This window comes from Sitodiplosis mosellana, unplaced genomic scaffold (assembly GCF_009176505.1).
Source record: "Sitodiplosis mosellana isolate CC-2019 unplaced genomic scaffold, AAFC_SMos_1.0 Smas_scaffold_6166, whole genome shotgun sequence".
Classification (NCBI taxonomy): Eukaryota; Metazoa; Arthropoda; class Insecta; order Diptera; family Cecidomyiidae; genus Sitodiplosis; species Sitodiplosis mosellana.
In genome coordinates this window covers 2,424,866-2,445,518 of record NW_022601407.1, presented here as the reverse complement: position 1 = coordinate 2,445,518, position 20,653 = coordinate 2,424,866, and the positions used below count along the sequence as shown (strand labels likewise).

At 36.0% G+C, this 20,653-nt stretch overlaps 3 protein-coding genes across 4 annotated transcripts in view; 2 read left to right on the top strand and 1 right to left on the bottom strand.

The window, feature by feature from the left end:
• Nucleotides 1-30: 30 nt before the first annotated feature.
• Nucleotides 31-1,175, top strand: LOC129575128 (40S ribosomal protein S18). Its single transcript, XM_055458061.1, has 4 exons — nt 31-50; nt 139-211; nt 482-667; nt 760-1,175. The coding sequence occupies exons 2-4, from the start codon at nt 209-211 to the stop codon at nt 1,027-1,029; spliced, it is 459 nt and encodes a 152-aa protein (XP_055314036.1). The 5' UTR covers nt 31-50; nt 139-208; the 3' UTR covers nt 1,030-1,175.
• Nucleotides 1,176-2,013: 838 nt separating this feature from the next.
• Nucleotides 2,014-18,793, top strand: LOC129575124 (uncharacterized). Of its 2 annotated transcripts, none has more exons than XM_055458055.1 (16): nt 2,014-2,653; nt 8,437-9,747; nt 9,834-10,013; nt 10,108-10,532; nt 10,669-11,079; nt 11,177-11,551; nt 11,653-11,863; nt 11,945-12,266; nt 12,329-12,506; nt 12,597-13,858; nt 13,951-15,474; nt 15,561-15,692; nt 15,898-17,430; nt 17,512-17,646; nt 17,713-17,826; nt 17,902-18,793. In XM_055458055.1, exons 2-16 carry the CDS (start codon nt 9,310-9,312, stop codon nt 18,111-18,113), a joined length of 7,452 nt encoding a protein of 2,483 aa, XP_055314030.1. In that variant the 5' UTR covers nt 2,014-2,653; nt 8,437-9,309; the 3' UTR covers nt 18,114-18,793. The 2 variants fall into 2 exon arrangements, with proteins under 2 accessions (XP_055314030.1, XP_055314031.1); XM_055458056.1 differs by having other exon boundaries at nt 2,038-2,653; nt 13,954-15,474.
• Nucleotides 18,794-20,246: 1,453 nt separating this feature from the next.
• LOC129575107 (60S ribosomal protein L27a-like) overlaps nt 20,247-20,653 on the bottom strand; it is a 1,233-nt gene continuing 826 nt past the window's right edge. The window contains exon 4 of the mRNA XM_055458034.1: nt 20,247-20,323. Coding sequence (XP_055314009.1) covers nt 20,247-20,323 — 77 coding nt within the window. The remainder of the gene's footprint in view (nt 20,324-20,653) is intronic.

Below are 20,653 nucleotides of genomic sequence, written 5' to 3'. Positions count from 1 at the left end.
AACTTGTTTCTGGTGCAAAATTAACAGGGAAATAACTGCGGTTCAGCAAAGTAATTGTGCAATGGAACTGTGTCGCTTCAATCAGTCTGACTAACCAGTTGACATTTGTGTTTTTTTTTCGGTTGGCTACAATGACAGCTATTTTGGCAGCTCGAATACATCCGGTACTCCTTTTGTAATTTGGTTGTTGCCGCAGAAACAAGCAAAAATGGTAATCGTCAGAAAAATCGAAAAATATTTTCATCATCGTAGTGAATAATTGCTCGTTTTAAACGATTTTAAATAGGAAACGATCTGGAAGATATGATTTAATTACGATTTTTTTTTTAAATTATTGTTTTTTTCGTTGAAAAATATAATATCGAAAATGTTCGGTCTCAGATCCGTGAAAGTGTATTCACTACTTGGTTATGTTTAAGTGTATAGAGTTTGAATGGCCTGACTAAACTGGACATATATATTTTTGTTTGTTTCTTTACAGTCGTTGGTTATTCCAGAGAAATTCCAGCATATCTTGCGTATCATGAATACGAACATCGATGGTAACCGCAAAGTTACCATTGCGATGACAGCAATCAAAGGTGTTGGTCGTCGTTATGCTAACATCGTGTTGAAAAAGGCCGATGTCGACTTGACCAAACGTGCTGGTGAATGCAGCGAAGAAGAAGTTAGTATAGTTTTATCAACTGAAGTGAGAGAGAAAAAACGCATTCCGAAATGAAGACTAATACCGAATTTTGATTTCTCTTTCATGAACAGGTTGACAAAATTGTCACAATCATCTCAAATCCACGTCAATACAAAATCCCAAACTGGTTCTTGAACAGACAAAAGGACATCATTGATGGTAAATACCAACAATTGACCTCATCGAATTTGGATTCAAAATTGCGTGAAGATTTGGAACGCTTGAAGAAAATCCGTGCCCACCGTGGTATGCGTCACTACTGGGGTCTTCGTGTGCGTGGTCAACACACAAAAACTACCGGCCGTCGTGGACGTACTGTTGGTGTGTCGAAGAAGAAGTAAACCAACTGAATTCCTTCGCTCGATTACACTTATTTTTTTTATATATCTCTGATATGGAAGCAACAAACATGAAACAGAAAAAAAACCAACCATAAGAAAACCATGAATGTGAACACATTGGAGATAAATTAAAATTCCACAAAATAGTGCTTTTGTTTTATTTGTTACGGTGAATGTTTAAGTTGTGTCAACTAACAAATTTTAGGGCAACGATTTGAAATTCGCAAAAAAATAAACTGAGACCACGAGTCACGTGGAGATTGAAGTGAACATGATTATTGTGAATGTGGTGTCATTTGTTTGTAAAAGTATCGGTCTATGGAACCGTCTTTTGTTCAATCCAGGTGCATTGAACTGAATACAACAAATGCTTACTACACCCCCCCAAAGAATACAAACTGTGTCCTTACTTTCGATTTCAGCACAGTAGTTCGATGTAGGTTGTGATTGAATGCAAAGCCATGCTGCAAGAGGAACTGAATTCGTTCTCGACGAAAATTTCTTCTTATTTTCGGTATTTTTAGCATTCAAAGAATTTGCTGGCGACAATGGTCTCTTTACCTATCACATTAAAAGCCAACGAAGCGAATTTTAACTTGAAACTTTTTTTTTTAGATAGGCTGTTTTATCAAATGCATTGGGCATTTAACAAGGTAAAGTATAAACCATGAATATCTGTGAAATGGTTACAATTTTGGAAAAGACGCGAGTTGTTTGAAATAGGTATTGTATATTTTCATAAGAGTAAAAAAAACCGCATAGGTGAATCTCGCATGGTTAGATCTCTTCAAGCGAATCTGTGTGTAATAAAACAAATAATGAAATGCATTGGTATTAATATGTTTTGACTGCTCGCCAAATTCGTCGTTGCTATCAAAGTATTTAATGTCAGTTTGAGTATAAAATCAGGTTGTTAAGTATGGTTAGCCCGAAACTTCACGCATTTTGGGCGAAATGAATGCTGCGGCGAAATGGTGATGAAGCGAAGCAAAAATAGGAGCTAAAAACAGAGTAAAAAATGGGGCAAAATAGTTGGTATGAAAACGGAAACGATCAATACAACAATAGCCGTGTGCGTATATGTATACGCTCTCCACTACACCACAACATACAGCATACGCATACACACACAGAGCAAAGAACCAAAAACCTTGTTTTTATTAAAATGGCCGCAAAGTAAGACGTGAAATATTTTCAAGTCCGATGTGTATATTTTTTATAACGCAAATTAAGACTATATTTATTCAAAAGCTGTTCTGCATTTTGCTGTGTAAATTCAATGTGAACGATTTGTTCACGTTTTTCTGATCGAACAACCCATTTTTGCAGTTGTTTATGAAAAGTGCAGTGTTATTTAGATTTATTTTCGATGTGAAGCACCAATAGCAGTAGCTGCGGAGGAAAGAAAAAAGAGAAGAATTAATACAAAATTTGTATTCTTTTTTCTTCTGGTTGAATTAGTGAGAAAGTGTAAATGCTATACAGCACAGAATAAAGCTAAACGATCTGATATTGATGTTCTCCAGTGAAAATAAAAATTAAAAAAAAAACGAATTCGTTTGTCTGTGCTGAACAATAAATGGGAAATCAACTCATTTTACATTTATTAAACAAAAGTCTGCAAGTGAGTGTTTACACATAGAAAAAATTATTTTGTGCTTAGTGGGAATTTGTGGTGATTTGTTTTTAATTGGTATTGATGAATTTATATGACAAAGAATCAAGAGTTCGCTAAAGAATTGTTCCAAAAATAAAAGAAAACATCCACTCCAAAAGCGTTAAGTTGGTGGAAAATTTATTTTTGGTCGCGCAAAACACACACAAAATGCATACAAGTGAACGCTTCAGTTCGACACACTGACGACAAAAGAATGTCTAGAACTCGAGAAAAATACCAAATATTTTGTTGAAAAGAGAATACGAATTTAGATTTATCATCAAGACAAATTAAGTGCTATGAAAATCGAAAAGGAAAATGGCTTAGCTCTTTTAGTTTAGATTCAATTTCGTTCAGTTCTTTTTTTTACCTACATATATTGCACATAAATTTGATTCATGAAGTTGAACGCACACGCACACGCATACACAACGCAGATAAATCGTTTTGTTCATCGATTGTGTGTTATTCACACAGTAGAGAGAGTGTGTGTTTAACGCTATGCTCGCCAACCAATACACATACAACAAACTGAGAGACATATTTCTTTTTTGTCATATGTAAAAAATCAAGACATAAACGTTTCCATTCGATTTTGTTCGAAAAATGAAATATTTTGCCACTGAAATATTTTTCTTCATCGATTTTCTTGGTGGACAAGATTTCCTGTTGAAATTTTGTATATTTATCCCCATATATATACAATCTTCTGCGCCAATAAATTTGTTTTCATTTTTAAAAACACGATTCGCATCCAATCAAAAGGCAAAACACAAGAGAAATATTTATAAAATATCGGTTACAAAACGAAAACAACAAGCAAAGCCATAGCATGTAATTTGAAAGCTGGTTTTATAAACATTATAAACACAATATTACTTCATATGACTGAATTTTTGTTGCCCTTCTTTTACATACTGCCTTGCTGTTTTTGTCCCTCTTTCTTATGCTCTCTTTGTTTGATGTTTATGACGCCAATCACAAAAACATCAATATTTTGATTTTTTTTTTCGTTTTCTGTTTATCTTTGATTTGAAGACATTTTTTTTTTGAACCAACCCAAACGCGATCTTCATTTTTAATTGATTAAATCAATATTTTGGGACACATCTAGAAAAAGAGAGAGAGTTAGAAAATGGTTTATTTTCACATCGAAGACACAATTTTCGACGGAAAATGACGTGGGCGTCTATTAAGACATAGAAAATAAACATGCAAATTTTCCCCACTATTTTTTCACACTCTTTTCTTTTTAAGTCATTTTATAAGATACTTGACAATTATTTTACATAATCAAAATTGTTTGAGTGAGTATCGGGGATATTCAAAGTTTAGCTCAGCAATTGATTGGAGCAAAAACAGAATAAATAATAGCTTCAGTATCATTCACAAATGTATAATGGCGTTGGTTAAAACTTTGTTACAACGACAGTACGTCTCCTAGCCAAACCATATAATATAAATAAATTTTTGTTTTTTTTTTCTTTCAATTCTGCGCGCGCGTTTGCTGTATTAGACCATAAATGAAAGTCAAATCAAGCACATAGTAATTTCCTTTGTTGCTTCAATAAATATGCATGGAACCGAGAGCAGTAGAAGAAGAAGAAAGCAAATGACATAGAGCATCAAAAATTGCCTAGGGCTAATATTAAACTACATATTATAATGGTATATTATTATTTTCATCGCATAGATTCAAGAATGTCGAGCCTCAAATCGGTTCTGTTATGGAAGGTGAGATTGAGAGGGTCTAATATATCAGTCTCTTATATATGTGGAAAAGAATCAGCTTACTGAATTGTTTATGGGTAAATTGCAATGATAATGAATTGATTTGTGCAATGAAACAATGAATCACACTTTTCCGATTTTTATTTTCGTTTCGTTTGTAGTGTTTTATACCTTTGGGGGGGGGGGAGTTCACGCTGTTCCACTTTAGATTCAAAAGATTCTTGATGAAGTGATCTATCTGTGTCTTTCCAGTTTTCACATTAAAACAATCCCAACTAGTTGTTGCTCCAACAGAAAATATGCATTCTTTCTCACCGAATCTTCACTGAATAAAAATCGAATTGACGAGAAAGAAGAGACAAAGAAAATAAGCAAAAAAAAACAAAACAGTAAAAATTGTGCATTTTGTGTCGTTTTATCCATAGCCACATAACACCGTCTTCTTCTAAATTCGCTTGGCTGTGTAACATGTATGCGCTGTGTGTGTGTGTTTTTTTTATGTGTGCACACATTTTAACGACACAAATAAGAAAACGCCAGTAAGAATGAAATGAAGGAAAAGAACAACCGAATGTTAAAAACAGACGGAATCACTGAATAGCTTTAAATGCATTTTTTTATTTTTTGATGATATTGTAGTTTACATGTGTTTGGGTTGTTGTATAAGCGTGTATCAAACTTTTGAACACACATAAATATACACCATACATATGTATGTATTTATGTTGTTGTGAATGCAGTAAGAAAAATATTTTTGTCATTCACCTATAGAAGCTACCTTAGCGAACGACGCAAGTATTCAACTAAATGAAAGAAAACTAAAGGGATAGTGTATAAAATAAGAATTACATTTAGGAAATGAATGACAATTGTTAGCTTTTTGCGTTATCTAATGCGCAATGAAAATACTGGAATTGTCTTGCTGGGATGGGATTCTTCCAAAATGCCATATACAACATAATTGACATGGTGCCATTTAACAACAAAATTCACGAGAAAAAAAAACTCCATATATTCTGCAATTTATTTCGCTTCGTTCTGCCAAAATCGTTCTGTTCTCGTCGACTGGATTTGTCCAATATTTCAAAATCAACACGATGAAAAACAGTTTGTGGTGTTTGCATATGTTTCGCGCATTACAACAACATTCTAAATTATTTCCTTATTTAGCTCATTTAACTGAATCACATTTGATATGAATTCGCTTTAGATGCGCCTACTATTCTGTTTCCAATTTTGTGTCCTGCGTTAAGTGTGTCTATGTATGGAAATTTCGGTATATTGTGAGAAAAAAACACCAAATGTCTGGTTTCTATTGCAATCATACTATTCTTCACAATTGGATAGTTGCAAGACAAATATATTGTGTCGTTCAAAACGATGCTAGTTGTTTTTGTTGTTGTTGTAAGCAAGCAGCATGGAAATATACCGAATAATGTAAACACATATGTAGAAACTAACCAATACAATACTAAAATACAACAATAATAGACACACCTAAACGACTACATCGTACAGACTGCAAACAAAAACCTAACAAAATTGAACTCGCTTCTCTTTTTTCTTCAGCATCTTTTTTTTAAATTTCTTGACGAGATTTGAAATGATGAAAATAAAATGTCAAAAATATTATTTTATATATTGAAATTCTACTGACTCTAGATGGACTCATTGTATTATTGAAATGCTAAATTAGAATTTCCTTTGGCAAATGAAATATTATTTCGAATAATTGTGACGACAAAAACATCTAAAGGAAGAGAATGTATTTTAGCTCCCTCTACAATCACAATGCTTTTTTTTATAAACGAGCGAAAATTGCGGCCATCTTTGTTTTACCCATTTCAGTACCACTATTACTACTACCAACAGCAATAATTCCATGTTTCCAGAAATGAAATGGTTGCATGTGTATGTGACTGTTTTCGAGCTATAGCATGCTGTCTTCTTCTGTCGCTAGATTGTTTTGGTTCGCAGTCAATTCGCCGTCTCGTTTTATTATTTTGCTTTTGGTGCATACCTTCACGGCATCATTTTAGCATTATTGCTGCCTACCGCATGTGCTTTGCACATATATCCATGTGTATATATTGATTACATTCACTTCATGTGATTTCAATTCGAGTTGATACCACTGCAACTGTACACTCTCGTTCACCACAGTGTATACGGCAATCGATCTATCAACTGGCCCAACTCTCGGGTTGTTATTATATTTCCGTTATGGCTCTCTATTTTTTTTTTTTTTTCATTCCATTGCAGACTTCCCAAGCGCTCATCACAATTTTCATTTATTTTACTATGCGATTTTTTCGTAGCTTGTTCAATTTGATTTTTCTCTCTGTCTATCAGAGAACATTTTCGCCTCGCTCCCGCAATGTAATTGTGAGTGTTTCTACACTTTTAATGTGGTTTCACTTATTTAGCTCGTCTCGCTGCTGTACAGTCATTTTTCAAGTTTTTATAAGTTGGCAGCCCTTGCACGCAAATGCGCATTACATTATTTCTCACCAAATAACAAATCAAACCATCTTTGTTGCCCCATACTAGCTTCTTTTTTTTACCTGCTCATTCTTTTTCATCAATTCATACTAAACGAATAAATGAAACTCCAAAAACCTTATATTTGATAAGGTTAAATAATGTCATCGATGAAATAAAAAAAAAATCTGAATGTTTTTTTTTTCTTTGGTTTTGTTCATTGTATGTTTAAAAGTTGAATAGCTGTATAAAAGAGACACTACAATCTAATGTTAGTGGACTTAGTATCCGTAGAAACGTTGGTATCACCATTGAAATTTGCATTTGATTTGATGCGAATAAATTAGTGTAAACATTGTAAAATGTTTGCTGGAAAGAGACGTGAAACATTCATTCTAACCGAATGAAATCTAAATGTGAAATGAACACTTTCTTAATTAGAATTTCTAATCCAAGAAAATGCGATAATTTTGAGTTAATTATGATCTACGAAATGTGAGAATGATATCAGAGAGTACAGCAGTTTTGAATGAATTTAGAGATTCGCTAGCGGACTTAATTCACATCATGAATCAATATTTCGTCAGTCAATTTATCTATTTCCTAAGCAGTTCAAAATTAAATGCCAAACTCACAACTAAATTCATGATATTTTCTTTCTCTTTGGTCAGCATGCAATACACCTATTTGATATTTTCGTATTTAGTTATAGCTGTTGCGTTTTACGTTTGATGTGCATGGGTTATTGACCTGAATGCAAACTATGTCTATGTATATTGTTCATTTAAAATGCAATATACTTGTGTGTCTGCTCAAAGTTTGTCTATTTTTTTATATTCACGCATTCAATATGCCTAGTGTGTAGCGTTAATTTCAGCACAATGATTGGCTATATGTGCAAGCAGTTTATGATATCACAAAACTTTATTTAAGATGCTTTTTTTTCGTTTAAAATGTAGCATCTAAAAATGGTTTGCCAATTTACGGTACATTTTGTTAATTGCTTGCTTTGACACTACTTTGAACAAAAAGAAGGTGAATCTGTTTATAAAAAAATCTAAAAATAATAGTCTTTCTTATTGCTAGAATATATTCTCACCATTTACAATTGCCATTCGAATTTGAAATAAACTTCAAATTCTCTAAAGAATGAGCTTTCAATTTAGCCTATAATTTTTGGATGAGATTGGGAGTATTTTATGTTTGAACGACTTATGAAAGAGGAGAGCAAGTTTCTTCTGACTTGAAAATTATTAAAGGAGAATATGTTGATTCTTGACGGTATTGTCATGGTTTTTCTTGCAACTGGTATGAGATTGCGGGTTGGTGACTTTGGCAAAGCTATAGAACTTAAGGTGCTCAATGTCGCGAAGAAGCGAGAAAAACCGACGAATATCAACAGAATTAAAAGCAAAGAACTTTGTCATGAAAATTACCGCTTATCATTTGCAAGCAAATACCACAAGATCGCCACATTCAATTTTTATCTTTCTAAAATATGACACTAAAATTGAAATTTATATCTGTGTCTTTTCTAGGGGCTTTTGTCAAATTCTCATCTTTGTATTGATTACGATCACATCTAAACGAAGGAAAAAAAAGGACAACAATTCAATTGACAGGGACGTGACAAGTCCAAGCATTGCTAATCACAGTAATCACACGCAAACAAAAAGGATTTCTTTACGGAAACGTAATGTTTATGTATGTCATGGCCAATGCTGAAACCGACAGGAGAATCGACCACACATACCTCCGCGATGTAGGAGGCACTTTTTTCTCTATTAAATTCATAGATAAAAATTTATGCGTTACTTAGTTTAAAACCGAAGCAGAGGAAGAAGAAAAGATACCAGGCAAGAAGTTAGAGAAGGAGAACGATGATACGTTCTATCATCAAATAAATGAAATAAAACAACAAAAGTACGGAATAATTTGTCGAAAATTTGGCCGTTATAAAAGAGTAATTTAAATAATTTGAAAACAAAAAAATTAAATAATTGTATGTGAAAGTGGTTTGGTATTAATGCAATATTCTATACACATATTGACAATTGAGATTTAAAAAAATTGAGTTCTTTTTTATTGTGAATATGCGCAAACAAAATTGGCTCAAATAACCATTCGGTGTAAGAATTACAATTTATCACGTAAACAAATTTTATAAAGTGGCGAAGAAGCTGCAAAACACACAGTGAAACTAATTTATACAGAGACAGATAGTTGTCTAAAGCTAGACACAAACACACACACATGTAAATATATGATTTGAGTGAAAAGGTAGAAAGATTGAGAAATCTTTGTTAAATTTAAACAGCTGATACGCTAAACAAACAAATCAGCGGGAAGGAGAAACGTAAAAAAAAATAATCTAAACGATATAGAAAAATCATTGGGCAAAATTGATTGAAATGACTTCGCCATCGTCGAGTATTGTTGTTGTAGATAAAAGTGGCTCAGTCGATGCAAGTAATTTGATTCAGTCGTCACAACATGTCCACCAAACGCAACACCAGCCCATCCGAGCTCAACAGGTGATCCTCAACGAAGATTATTTGAGTGGCGACAATATTGTTCGAGCTGGTAATGTAAACTATCTAATACCGATGCCAAGCTCAACGGCCCCAATGCTGAAACAATCGACGATTGGCCAGCATCCAAACTCAAAGGTTCACGTAATCAGCAATGTGACACTGGTGTCAAAGGCTGATCAACCGCAGGCACAAACCATCAATTTTGTGAATAGTAAGCATGTGCAGCAATCGGGTGGGCCCATGGTGAGTCGGTCGTCGATTACGAGTGGAAATTATGTAAATATATCAACGAAATCTCAGCTACAAAACAAACTGGTAAGATTCGGGACAAAGCGGCTGACACAAGTTCGTTTGAATCCATTGACACTGATGGAGTTAATTTGATTTTTCTATCTTTGCAGTTCAAGTCTCCAACAATTACACAAATGGATCAACAAGCACATATTGTTTCGGGGCAACAGCAACCGGTTCAGCAGCAACACATAATTACCAAGCATTTGAATAACGCCAGTGCAATAGTACAAAAAGTAATACCACGAAATATTCTTGTGTCGACAAGTCGAATTCAAAATAAAATTGAGGTAGGTTTTGTTGCCGGTGTGCACTGTGCAGACAGGCAATCAAACATTGGTGTTCAATGTATTCTCATTTTCTTTCTTTTCCGGGATAATTTAGCCAGCAACAATTACACGAACATCGACGCCCATTGCACAGCATCAAACAAATCAGATGTCCAACGTAATCCAAATACAAAAGCCGAACTCAATTGCTATCAATAAAACGAATAGTTTAAATGTGAATAATGTTAAAAGTACAAAAGCAAATCAACAAGCCATTAAATTGGTAAATCAAACGGTGATCGGTGGTGGTGGCGGTGCTGGTGGAGGAATTACCAGTGGAACAATCAAACATGGAAACACAACCGCCGTTAAAACAATAACTAGCACGGCAATTAGTGCGATAACGAATCCGAATGCCTTGCAGCAAAAGAATCAAACGAAGACCACATATGGTGTACAGAACTCCAAAGCTCTACATCAACAGCCTCAACAAAAGTCACAACTTTCCGTTGTTCATAGCAATATTTCCACTCACAGCAGGTAATTTTTGCAAACAACACACTCTCAAATACTTTGACAAAACCAAAAAAATTTGTTTAAAAAACAAACAAAATGATTCGCGGTGAAATTCCATCGGAGAATAGCTTCTTATGATAGGTTGTTAAATATCTTTCAGGAATAATAATAACAATAACAACAACACCATCAATGCAAATACCAAAATAGTGCAACACTCAGCTCCACGTACAATAATGTCCATGAGCAATATGTGCGTTCAGCCAAATGTTATTGGACAAAAGCTGGCTACATCTAAGGGTACACCCATTACTAAATACATGGCGCAAACGAATCCAAGCATCTCGAACATAAGCCAAACGCCCTGTATATCAACCGTACAGTATCGATCGAATGAAAACTTGCAGGCCGGCGATCAACGAGTTACAACATATCGAACGATTCAACCAACGGAAGCACGACCAACATCAACGGTGAATAAATCAGTCACGGTGATAAATCACCCAATGAATGTCAATCCGGAAAGTAGTAGCCATCAATCTACAAAAAAGAATTCCGAATGGAATCAATTGTACGTATTTCATTAAATTCAGATGTCAAACGACCGATCAAAATTTTTGTTGATTTAATTGTATAAATGATTAATATTTTAACGTTGGCCCTTATAGCCGCCATAGGAATGGGGTGGACATTGGCATTCATGAATTCCAAAGTTCTTCGGATGTGAATGTGAAATCTTCAACGATTCCAGGCTCCGTGGACGATGTTATTATGGTGAATGGGACCCATATGAGTGAGGAAATGTCGGCACGCATTCTGCAGAGTTTGTCACAAAAAGTCGTGTTCCATTCCAACAACAGTGCAAACAGCAATACCGCTGCAAGTATTACACCCAATCGAAATGTACAACCAACCCCTTCGCATCGAGTCACACAGTCCGTCTCACATCGTGCGATACAACCAGCACCCTTCAAAGCAGCTCAGACGTCTCGGAACTACACTGAATATGCAAACAAGAGCGGACCCGAGTACTTTCGCGTCAAGTAAGTATTTTAGTTGGGTTAGACAACATCCAATGATGATTTTCTTCTCTTTTTTTTTCTCTTGAATATGTAATTAACACTTGATGTATTTTGATTTACAGCACCTCAGACATTCAGTCAACAACATCAACATTTGTGGACAATATACCTTTGGTGTCAGCCAGAGGTGACGAGAGCTATTCAAATACAAATGATTTAGATGACGATATCATTGGAGAAGAAGTGAGACCAAAGCCCATCGATAGCTCGATGGATTCCAGAATGCAAGCATTACATGCATTATTGCAGGATCACACATACGTTCAGTGGCCGGTGAGTTGAATTGTTTCATCGTTTGGCGTTTTATTATCGTGAGACTTCGATTTAAGACAATTTACGTTTCATTCATTTTAGGTTGATAAACAAACACAATTGACGACCACAAGCGCATCCTTTGCTCCGAGCAAGAGCACCACACATTCGACTGGAGCGCCCGTTACAAATTCAACGCCTAATAATCAATCAGAGCCATCCCCATCAAGTTTGCTCTCCTCACCGTCAACTAAATATAAGCAAAGTACAACGATCCATGCGGCAGAAAACATTGCGGCCGGAAACAGTGTTCCTATGCCAAGTCAAACAACCTCTCCGAATACACTCGCCAACAAATACCATCAACAAACGAATACAACAAATCTAATACCCGGATATCCGTTCGGATATAATGATATGATGAGTAAGTTGAATGAGTCGTACATGCAATCAGAATGGAAATGGTAAATTTAAATTTTTTTCCAGATAAAGACGATGACGCAAATTCGGCCATCAGCAATGGATCGAGGAATAAATCGGATATTGATCCAGGAGAGGAAACTGAAACGGCACCCGAAGCTGGCAATGAAGATGACTCTGTAACACGATGCATATGCGAACTGACGCATGATGACGGTTACATGATATGCTGTGATAAATGCTCGTAAGTTTGCTTGGAGTTTTGTTCTCGTATTTAATGCTTTTTAATTAGGAACATATTTCTACAATGGTGTACGATTTATTTCGTTTTCAGCGTTTGGCAACATGTCGACTGTATGGGAATCGATCGACAGAACATCCCGGAGGAATATAAATGTGAATTATGCCAGCCGAGAACGATCGATCAAAACCGTGCACGGACATTGCAACTAATGAAACGCAAGGAGCAACAGAACTTTTTGATGATGAAACAATCAAATCAAGTGTCTGGTTTCCCATTGGATTCAAATGTTTTACAAGCCACAAACTCAGGCGATCGCTCGCAATTGAATGCATTTTCAACGATTGTTGCCAATAAGAAGAAAGGAACGTTGTCGATGAAAAGTCGCAAAGGTGACTTATTCGGTACACCGAATAGTAAGCGTAAGCGTAGTGATTCTAGTCGTGGTGGTAGTAAGCGTCGAGAATCGAAAAAATCGCTGTCAAAGAGAAAGTCACATTCAGGATCCAGTTCAAATACGACGACACCAGTGAAGCCGAGCGCATCATCTGCGGATAGTGATAAGCAATCCACAAATTTGCGACAATGGATCGAAAACTACGAGGCAGCAATGACAAATCATTATTCGCCCGAGCTACGTGCACGCTTGCATTCCATCACCAAGCAAGTGGTATCGTCTACATCGGTTGTGCCAATGCTGAAAAATATCGGTTCGTTAGATAACAAGTGCACAACAGTGCCACACGCTGGGGGAAAGATCTTGATTAGTACTCGTGAAATAGCCCCAAATAATCCTGTGATAGAAATACGTGGAAAATATATGCTGAGCAGCCAGTTCAAACCACAGCAACCAACTTCGCCAACATCAGCGAATGGAACGCGAAACTTTTCAAAAATACATCCTGGCCCATTCTTGTTCTTCTATCGATTGCCAAACGATGGCCCCGAGATATGCGTTGACACGAGGACTTATGGAAATGAAGCACGATTTGTTCGGCGATCGTGTCGGCCAAATGCAGAAATTGTTCACAGCATTGAGAAGGGAACTCCACATCTATACATTGTATCGCTAAATACAATCCGCTCAAGCACTGAGATAACAATCAAACACGAACCCCATGATTTGGAGTCACTGGAACGTGGCGAGATCAGCGCGCCAACGTCTTCGATTTGTGGTTGTGGCTTAATCAAAGATTGTATGTTTGGAGCTAATAGTACGAGTCAAACTGCTCCACAGTCTAGCACGCCAACGTCATCGAAGAAATCGAAAAAACCCAACGGCCACGTTAAGGACAAATTCTCTCAACTACGGAAAAAGAGCAAACTCGATAAAGGAAATCGGAATCAACCAGAAGGTAAGAAATGTTATTTGATTTAAAAGAGGAAAAATTTATCAGTTTTATTGAATGATTCTAATCAATGATGAAATATCATTTTCATAATACAGCAGCATCACACATTTCACCTGCTATCGGTAGTAATGCTGGCATGCTATCTCCAACTACATCGAGATCGAGCACAGACGATGCGGAGAAAATAAAATCCAGTGAAAATGCATCAATAAAATCGCATCCATCACAAGAAAAGGTACAAAAAGAGCAATCTGCTGATAAAACCCATGACAAACCACATCGGAAGAATAATAATAATTCGATCGATGGGTTATCGACCGTACCTGATGAGAAACTAGATCAATCATCCTCATCAGGGAAACCATTAGTATCTGATTCAAAAGGAAAAGAACCTAATGCTGACTCATCAACACCATCATCACCATCTAAAAATGAAAGCAAAATCGATGGAGCTCAAAACCGTTCAATGAAATCTCCACCCACAACGCCGATATCAGCGTCAAGTATAAAATCACCATTGAGTAAATCGGGTCACAAGAAGGCTGCAAGAAAGTCGACATGTAGCTTATCGGAAGATACTGGTGATGAATTTTCGCACGTAGCATCGGGTTCGAAAAGCGATAAAGAATCGAAAAAGACAGTTGAAAGTAAGAAACTCACGCGCGAAGAGCGAAAAATGGAGGCAATCGTACGAGCATTTGAAAAAATGGAAAAGACTGAACAACGGAAAAATGAACAGAAAAAAGCGGGCTCAACTGCACTAACTAGTGGTAGCAGCTCATCAAACAAAAAACGGAGTAGCTCTTCATTTGGAAAAGATGATGATAAATTGAAGAAATCCAACAGCCAGACGGGTAAGCGTAGGAGGAAACGTGGAAAATCATACAGTCAATCGAGTGGTCAGAAACGAAGACGCAATCGCTTCGATTCGCACAATTCGGATGACGGTAATACGTCGGATGAATCCAGCACACCGATGCTGTCTCCAACGCGCTTGCACGATTTGGATCGGCATCCGAGGACACCAAACGAACACCGTGATAAAGGTGATAATATGGCAGCTGGGCTGCTTTTATCGCTGTCAAACTATGGGCTAACATCGGACAAAAGCAATTGTTTTTCATCACCTGAACGGTACAATGCAACTAACAAAACATCATCGAACACGCCACCTTTCGCCGTAAGCTCTGCATGTTTGCTAATCGAAGCAGCTGTCGGACCGTTAGACAACGATTTCAAGCTGCCAACGAAAACGAAAACTAAAAAAACCATCATGAACGAATGGTTACACCAGAGTGACGGCACAACATCTTTTTCATCACACAATGATAGAGAACAATTGTTATCGCCATCAACATCGATGGACAACTTCACGCATGGTGACTCAAACATTAATAGCTATTCGCACGATGTACCACCAAGAAATATGAGTTTCGCTGCACAAAAAATCGAAGAATTCATTCATTTGACGTCTGGTGAACACATAGACGATGACGAATGTTCAAAATGGAGTGGATCCCCAATTTGTACATCATCCGATGCTATGACAGTACCAACGCCTTTGCCAACGCCACCGCTGCAGATGGGCAGTTCTGTTAAGAAGCGCTGGCTTCGTCAAGGTAAATTTATACAAACAAACAAATAAAAACTCAACAATTCGAAGGGACAAGTTTTGAATTTATCTACATCAAATATCATTTTTCAGCCATTTCGGAAGAGTGTTCGGATGAACTTTTAGCCAGCTCAGCCACATCTTCGCCGCCAAATGGGTTTATGGCACCATTGAAAAAGCGGCGGGTTGTTCGTCAATGCTCCGACTTGAACTCAGAAGATCTAGGTAATAATCATTAAGATTTTATTAATCCCTATTTTAATATTTCATACTAAAAGTGACTTGTAATTTTCAAGACAAGTCTAATTTCCATAAGTTTTCATTCACTGAGTCTAGCTGAACTGGACAAAATTTTAACGGAATCATTTTTTCCATTTCCAATTTCAAATGAAAAAAAAACTCAAATGCATAATTAATTGTGAATTCATAGAAACATCCGAGAGAGAGACTGAGAAAGTGCTTAAAGGGGATACTGAAAAGGTGTTTCAAGATGATGAAACAAAGACGTGGAATGAAACGGACGTTAAAGTTGAATCCGAACAAGATAAAAAAGTGGTCAAGAATGAAATTGAAGCTGAAGCTGAAGCTGAAGCTGAAGCTGAAGCTGAAGCTGAAACTGAAACTGGAAATGAAGTGGACATCGAACAGGAATCTAAGCCGGAAGTAAGTGAAAATAATGCAACACTGGCGGATATTGATAAATTTGAGCCCATTGAGTCTGATGAGGACGAGGCAATGTGTGAAAGATTAGAAATCAAAACTGAAGTTGACGATAGTCAAGACAAATCGATGGAAACTGAAAGTTTTAAGCACGAATCAATTAGTGAGGACTCCAAATCTCAAGATGACGCTCAGATGCCACCCAGCCCAGATGAAGCCAAAGTGGAGGTGAATAGTGAAGATTTCAATATCGAAGACAGCAAACCAGAACAAAAAGACTTGGGCAAACATTCTGATTCGATAATACCCGAAGTGCTGCCCAAGAATGAAATCGAAGATATTCAACAAAAGTTGCATTCATTCCACAGTGAAAATCTGATGATCCTGCAATCACGGAATAAGAAGCGTGCATCTCGAGCTACAACACCAACGTCACTAGATGAAATATCCAACAGTAATGTTTGCTCAAAAGAGTCCTTGCTATCGTCATCATCATCTGGTAGCGAGAATATAGTGAAAAGTCGTAAATTCAGTGTTGATGAAAATGAGTATAAACGTGAACTACCCGCTAAAGTTCAGAACGATGATGAATCTTCATACAGTTCCTATCATTCGGCCTTAGTTCCACCACCAAATCCAACTACCACAAATCAGCCACCCACAGCGACAACGCACACTTATTCGTCATATGCTTTGAACAGTGCACATCGAATTGAACCAAATCAGTCGATTCCAACCGCACAAATATATCAAACACCACCACCACCAGCCAGTTTTCCAACCGTGAATTCTCAACTCGCTCCAAATATGTCGACTTCGAACCCACTGTATCATTATTTGGAAAATCCCAATCGGCCACCTGGTTTCAATACGGCATACAATGCCTCACCTATGTTTTCAATTCATACTAATGTTCCACCGCCAACTCTGTTGAACAGCAGCAATTACCTAACGAAAAGCTATTCCACGTTAAGTGAACCATCAACGCCGGTTGCTACTATACCAAGCAATGTCAGTACGCCACCATCATCTAGTAATACGCCGTTAAATCCAAAGGTGCTGTCACGTACACAGAGCGCTGATCCCCGACTCAATCCACAGAAAGATCTTCCACCGGCTACGCCGAAACGAAAGCTATCCATTAATGAATATCGCAAGCGCAAACAACTCACGAATACGACGGAAAAGCCGAAAGTCGACAGTAGCGAAAGGACTGAAAGTCCAGCCGAATCTGATAGGCCCGCACAAACCGAAGACAAACCGAAAAATGGCCTGTCCGTTGTGGATGCCACCAAGGAAACAGGTAAAAAAAAAGTTTATTTGAATCAAAGAGATTTGAAATAGAAAAAATAACGATAAAAATGCTTTTATTCGATTGATACAGTCTTTAGTCCGGCACCAACATTATTGGAAATGCAACAGGAGAACCTTTCGAAAAGATTGAAGTCTTACAAGAGTTTGCATGGAATATCATCACAGATTGATGCAACCACACCGACAGACACGGCGCTCGGAAATGGTATGTTTTGACTCGACTTTATTTCCAATGTAAACATTGAATCATTCTCATTATTTTTAAATGTAGAAGTCTCCACATCAATCTCAGAAGCTTTGAATGCATCGAGTACCAACAGCAGCTTAACATCAGTTTCATCGCCAAAATCCGATTGCGATTTCGATGAAGCTGAAATTACTGATTGTAAGCATATAAATTCAATATTTAAACAAATTTGATTTTTCGAAAATAAGCAAATTTTATTAATCGTTTTTATAGCAATTCCAACGCCTGAAATGGAGAAGAAAGAGGCATCGGTGTCGGCATCGGCATCAACCAGTGAACCTACTTCATGCGCAAATCCAAATGATGCAAAGGAGGAACAAATCGAATCAAGTGAAAATGACTTTGACCTTGAACCTGCGGAACCACCACAAAGTGCGACTTTAGATTCAACAAAGGCTTCAGCTCCACCACACAGCGAAGATTAGGGTATATGCCTTATAGATAGAAGGCCAACAATCAGTGCAGTGTCGATATGATGACGTGCAAAAAATGCGTTAAACCAACTACTAAAATTATTTCTGAAGTTGATCTTATAGAAAATAGTCGGTTTTAAGTTAATTGTGTTTTAGCCCGTTCCAAACAAAGAATTCATTTTATTACAGAATCATTACTGTAATGTTACACTTCAAAGTTTGACGGTCACACATAGAACAACTATATTACTTTCAGTTTGAAAATAAACCATCTACTTAACCAAAATTGCATAATGACACACTGAGTCAGAAATTGCCCAATGATTGATTGAGCGCTGCTGATTAATGGTGATGATGTGGTGAGCGAGTTCACAACCGAAACATTTGTCCATTTATAGACAGAATTAGAACAAACCAAAAAAAAAAACAAAAACAAATGACAAACAAAATCATGGAAATGAATCACAGTATTATATCACAACACATTTTGCGTTATTTTGGGTAAAATATAACATTTGAAAAGCAATAATCACCTGAACAAAACGATAGAAACATAAGGAAACAAATAATCCAGTGAACAAATTTCAGTTAAAATCCAGTTACAAATGGAAACACATGTTTTTTTTTTACCTTTGAATACGAATTTTATATTATTTATTTAGTTAATTTATAAAGCATTTTCTTCTCACTGATCGCCATGCATTTTATTTGTGTCTAAAATCGATGCCAAAACATACGAGTAGCAGTTGATTGGTTGGTATGCTTTGGCTTCCATTATGTCATTACAAACAAAAAATTAAAACAAACAATTTAAAGTTCACCGAATTGACTAGATGCATCGTTAATTGTAATTTGATATATGACGACATCTTTGACCGCGCGAGTGATTATGCGACTCAATTTGCAAATGAAAACTGATTACTTGCTCATTTGTGAAAGCAAAAAAACAAAAAACAAAAACACAGACATTTCGATAAGAAATTTCCATTGGATTCATCACCGCTCTCAACGGATAAAATTTTCAATTGTAAATAGTCTATTTTTTAACGTATATTTTCTATCGAAGCCTATAATTGAAGAAAACATAAAATTTAAATTAAAACGTGCTTAGAAAAAAAGTAACAATTGAAGAAAAAAAATAGAGTTAAGAAAGAAAAACTGTAAATATTTGCGCCAATTAATTACATCATCCATTTACATTTATATTTAAGATTGAATATAATTTTCTAGTTTGAATGATACTACATAAAAGGTTACAACAATAGTCGATAATAGATAGATTGATATTTTTTTTTTTTTCAAAAACAAAACAAAAAAAAATTATTCAAAGCAACTATATATATATTATATATATTCTATGAATTTGATAGATTTTATGATTTTACACTTACACTCAACAATTGCTTGAATAATTTTGTACACATGAAAGAGGAAACTACTTGATTATTATAAATTACAATTTTAATTTTGTTTTCTTAGTAAATAAGTTGAATAAGATTTTAACGCAACAAGCACATGAACGCACACGCAAAACATTCACTACTTAAAATCGTCTCCCACTCAAATTAACTGATGGAATTTTCAGGAGAATTCAGCAACGAACCCGAGTAGAATCAATAGCATGAGGCGGTGTGCGCGCGTATGTGCTTGTCACTTTGAAATTGGTAAATGGACATGAGTGAATATATGCGCAAATGCGTAAATTTCAATTTAATTAGTTAAAAAAACAAAATATTTCCTCCAAACAAACATGCGAATTTTTTTTTCTTTTGTGTTCCATATCAAATTATGTTCATTTTTTCTTTTCATCCTCCCGTAATTTCAACCATTCTTCATTTATATCAAACATTTTTTAACGTAATGTTTAAATAATTATGCTTTTAGCACAGATAAGTTTGAAAAAATGTGTGTTTTATTTGTCCAAGTGTGAATTGAGAAACGACCATGTTAGAATTGTTCAAATGGATTAAAAAAAAAACGTTTGTCAACCATTTACACTTGAATGGTACAGCGATTGCAGGGAGATCCATTTTTTAACGGGTAAGTATGGTGTCAGAAACTTCAACTATTTTGAAGAACAGCTTTTGAATGTTGGATTCTCTAGACCAATTAAAAATAAATTTCACTTGGTACTATAGACTGGCTCTAAGCATTTTCATGTAAAAAAATGGTCACAATGCGGCGATTTGTATACGCTACTGATTTTCGGCACGAAACGGAATCTATTTCATAATGTTGAATTATAAGTTTATTTTCAATAATCTTGTATACTTCTCTGTTTCCATAAATCAAAAATAAGAACGTAACAAAAGCATTGCAATGCCAATTTGTTTATCTTACACACTTATCGATATTTTTTGTTCACTGAAAGGGAAAATTCATCTAACAATTCAAACGAAAGTAGACAAATGAAATGATACACAGTTTGCTCTTTATCATTTATGTTATTAAAATGTATTTCATTTTTATTGAATCGAATTTTAAGTGGGATCAATTGAAGAAAACTTATGCTCTCAACAAGCAAACTCCACCGGCGGCCTTGATGCGTTCTT

Excerpts from the sequence above, each read along its gene's own strand:
- LOC129575128 (XM_055458061.1), top strand. Across the intron at positions 668-759 it reads GTGAATGCAGCGAAGAAGAA|GTTGACAAAATTGTCACAAT; the intron begins GTTAGTATAGTT and ends TTTCATGAACAG.
- LOC129575124 (XM_055458055.1), top strand. The coding sequence starts at position 9,310 with ATGACTTCGCCATCGTCGAGTATTGTTGTTGTAGATAAAAGTGGCTCA. Across the intron at positions 10,533-10,668 it reads AATATTTCCACTCACAGCAG|GAATAATAATAACAATAACA; the intron begins GTAATTTTTGCA and ends AATATCTTTCAG. Across the intron at positions 11,552-11,652 it reads CCCGAGTACTTTCGCGTCAA|CACCTCAGACATTCAGTCAA; the intron begins GTAAGTATTTTA and ends TTTGATTTACAG.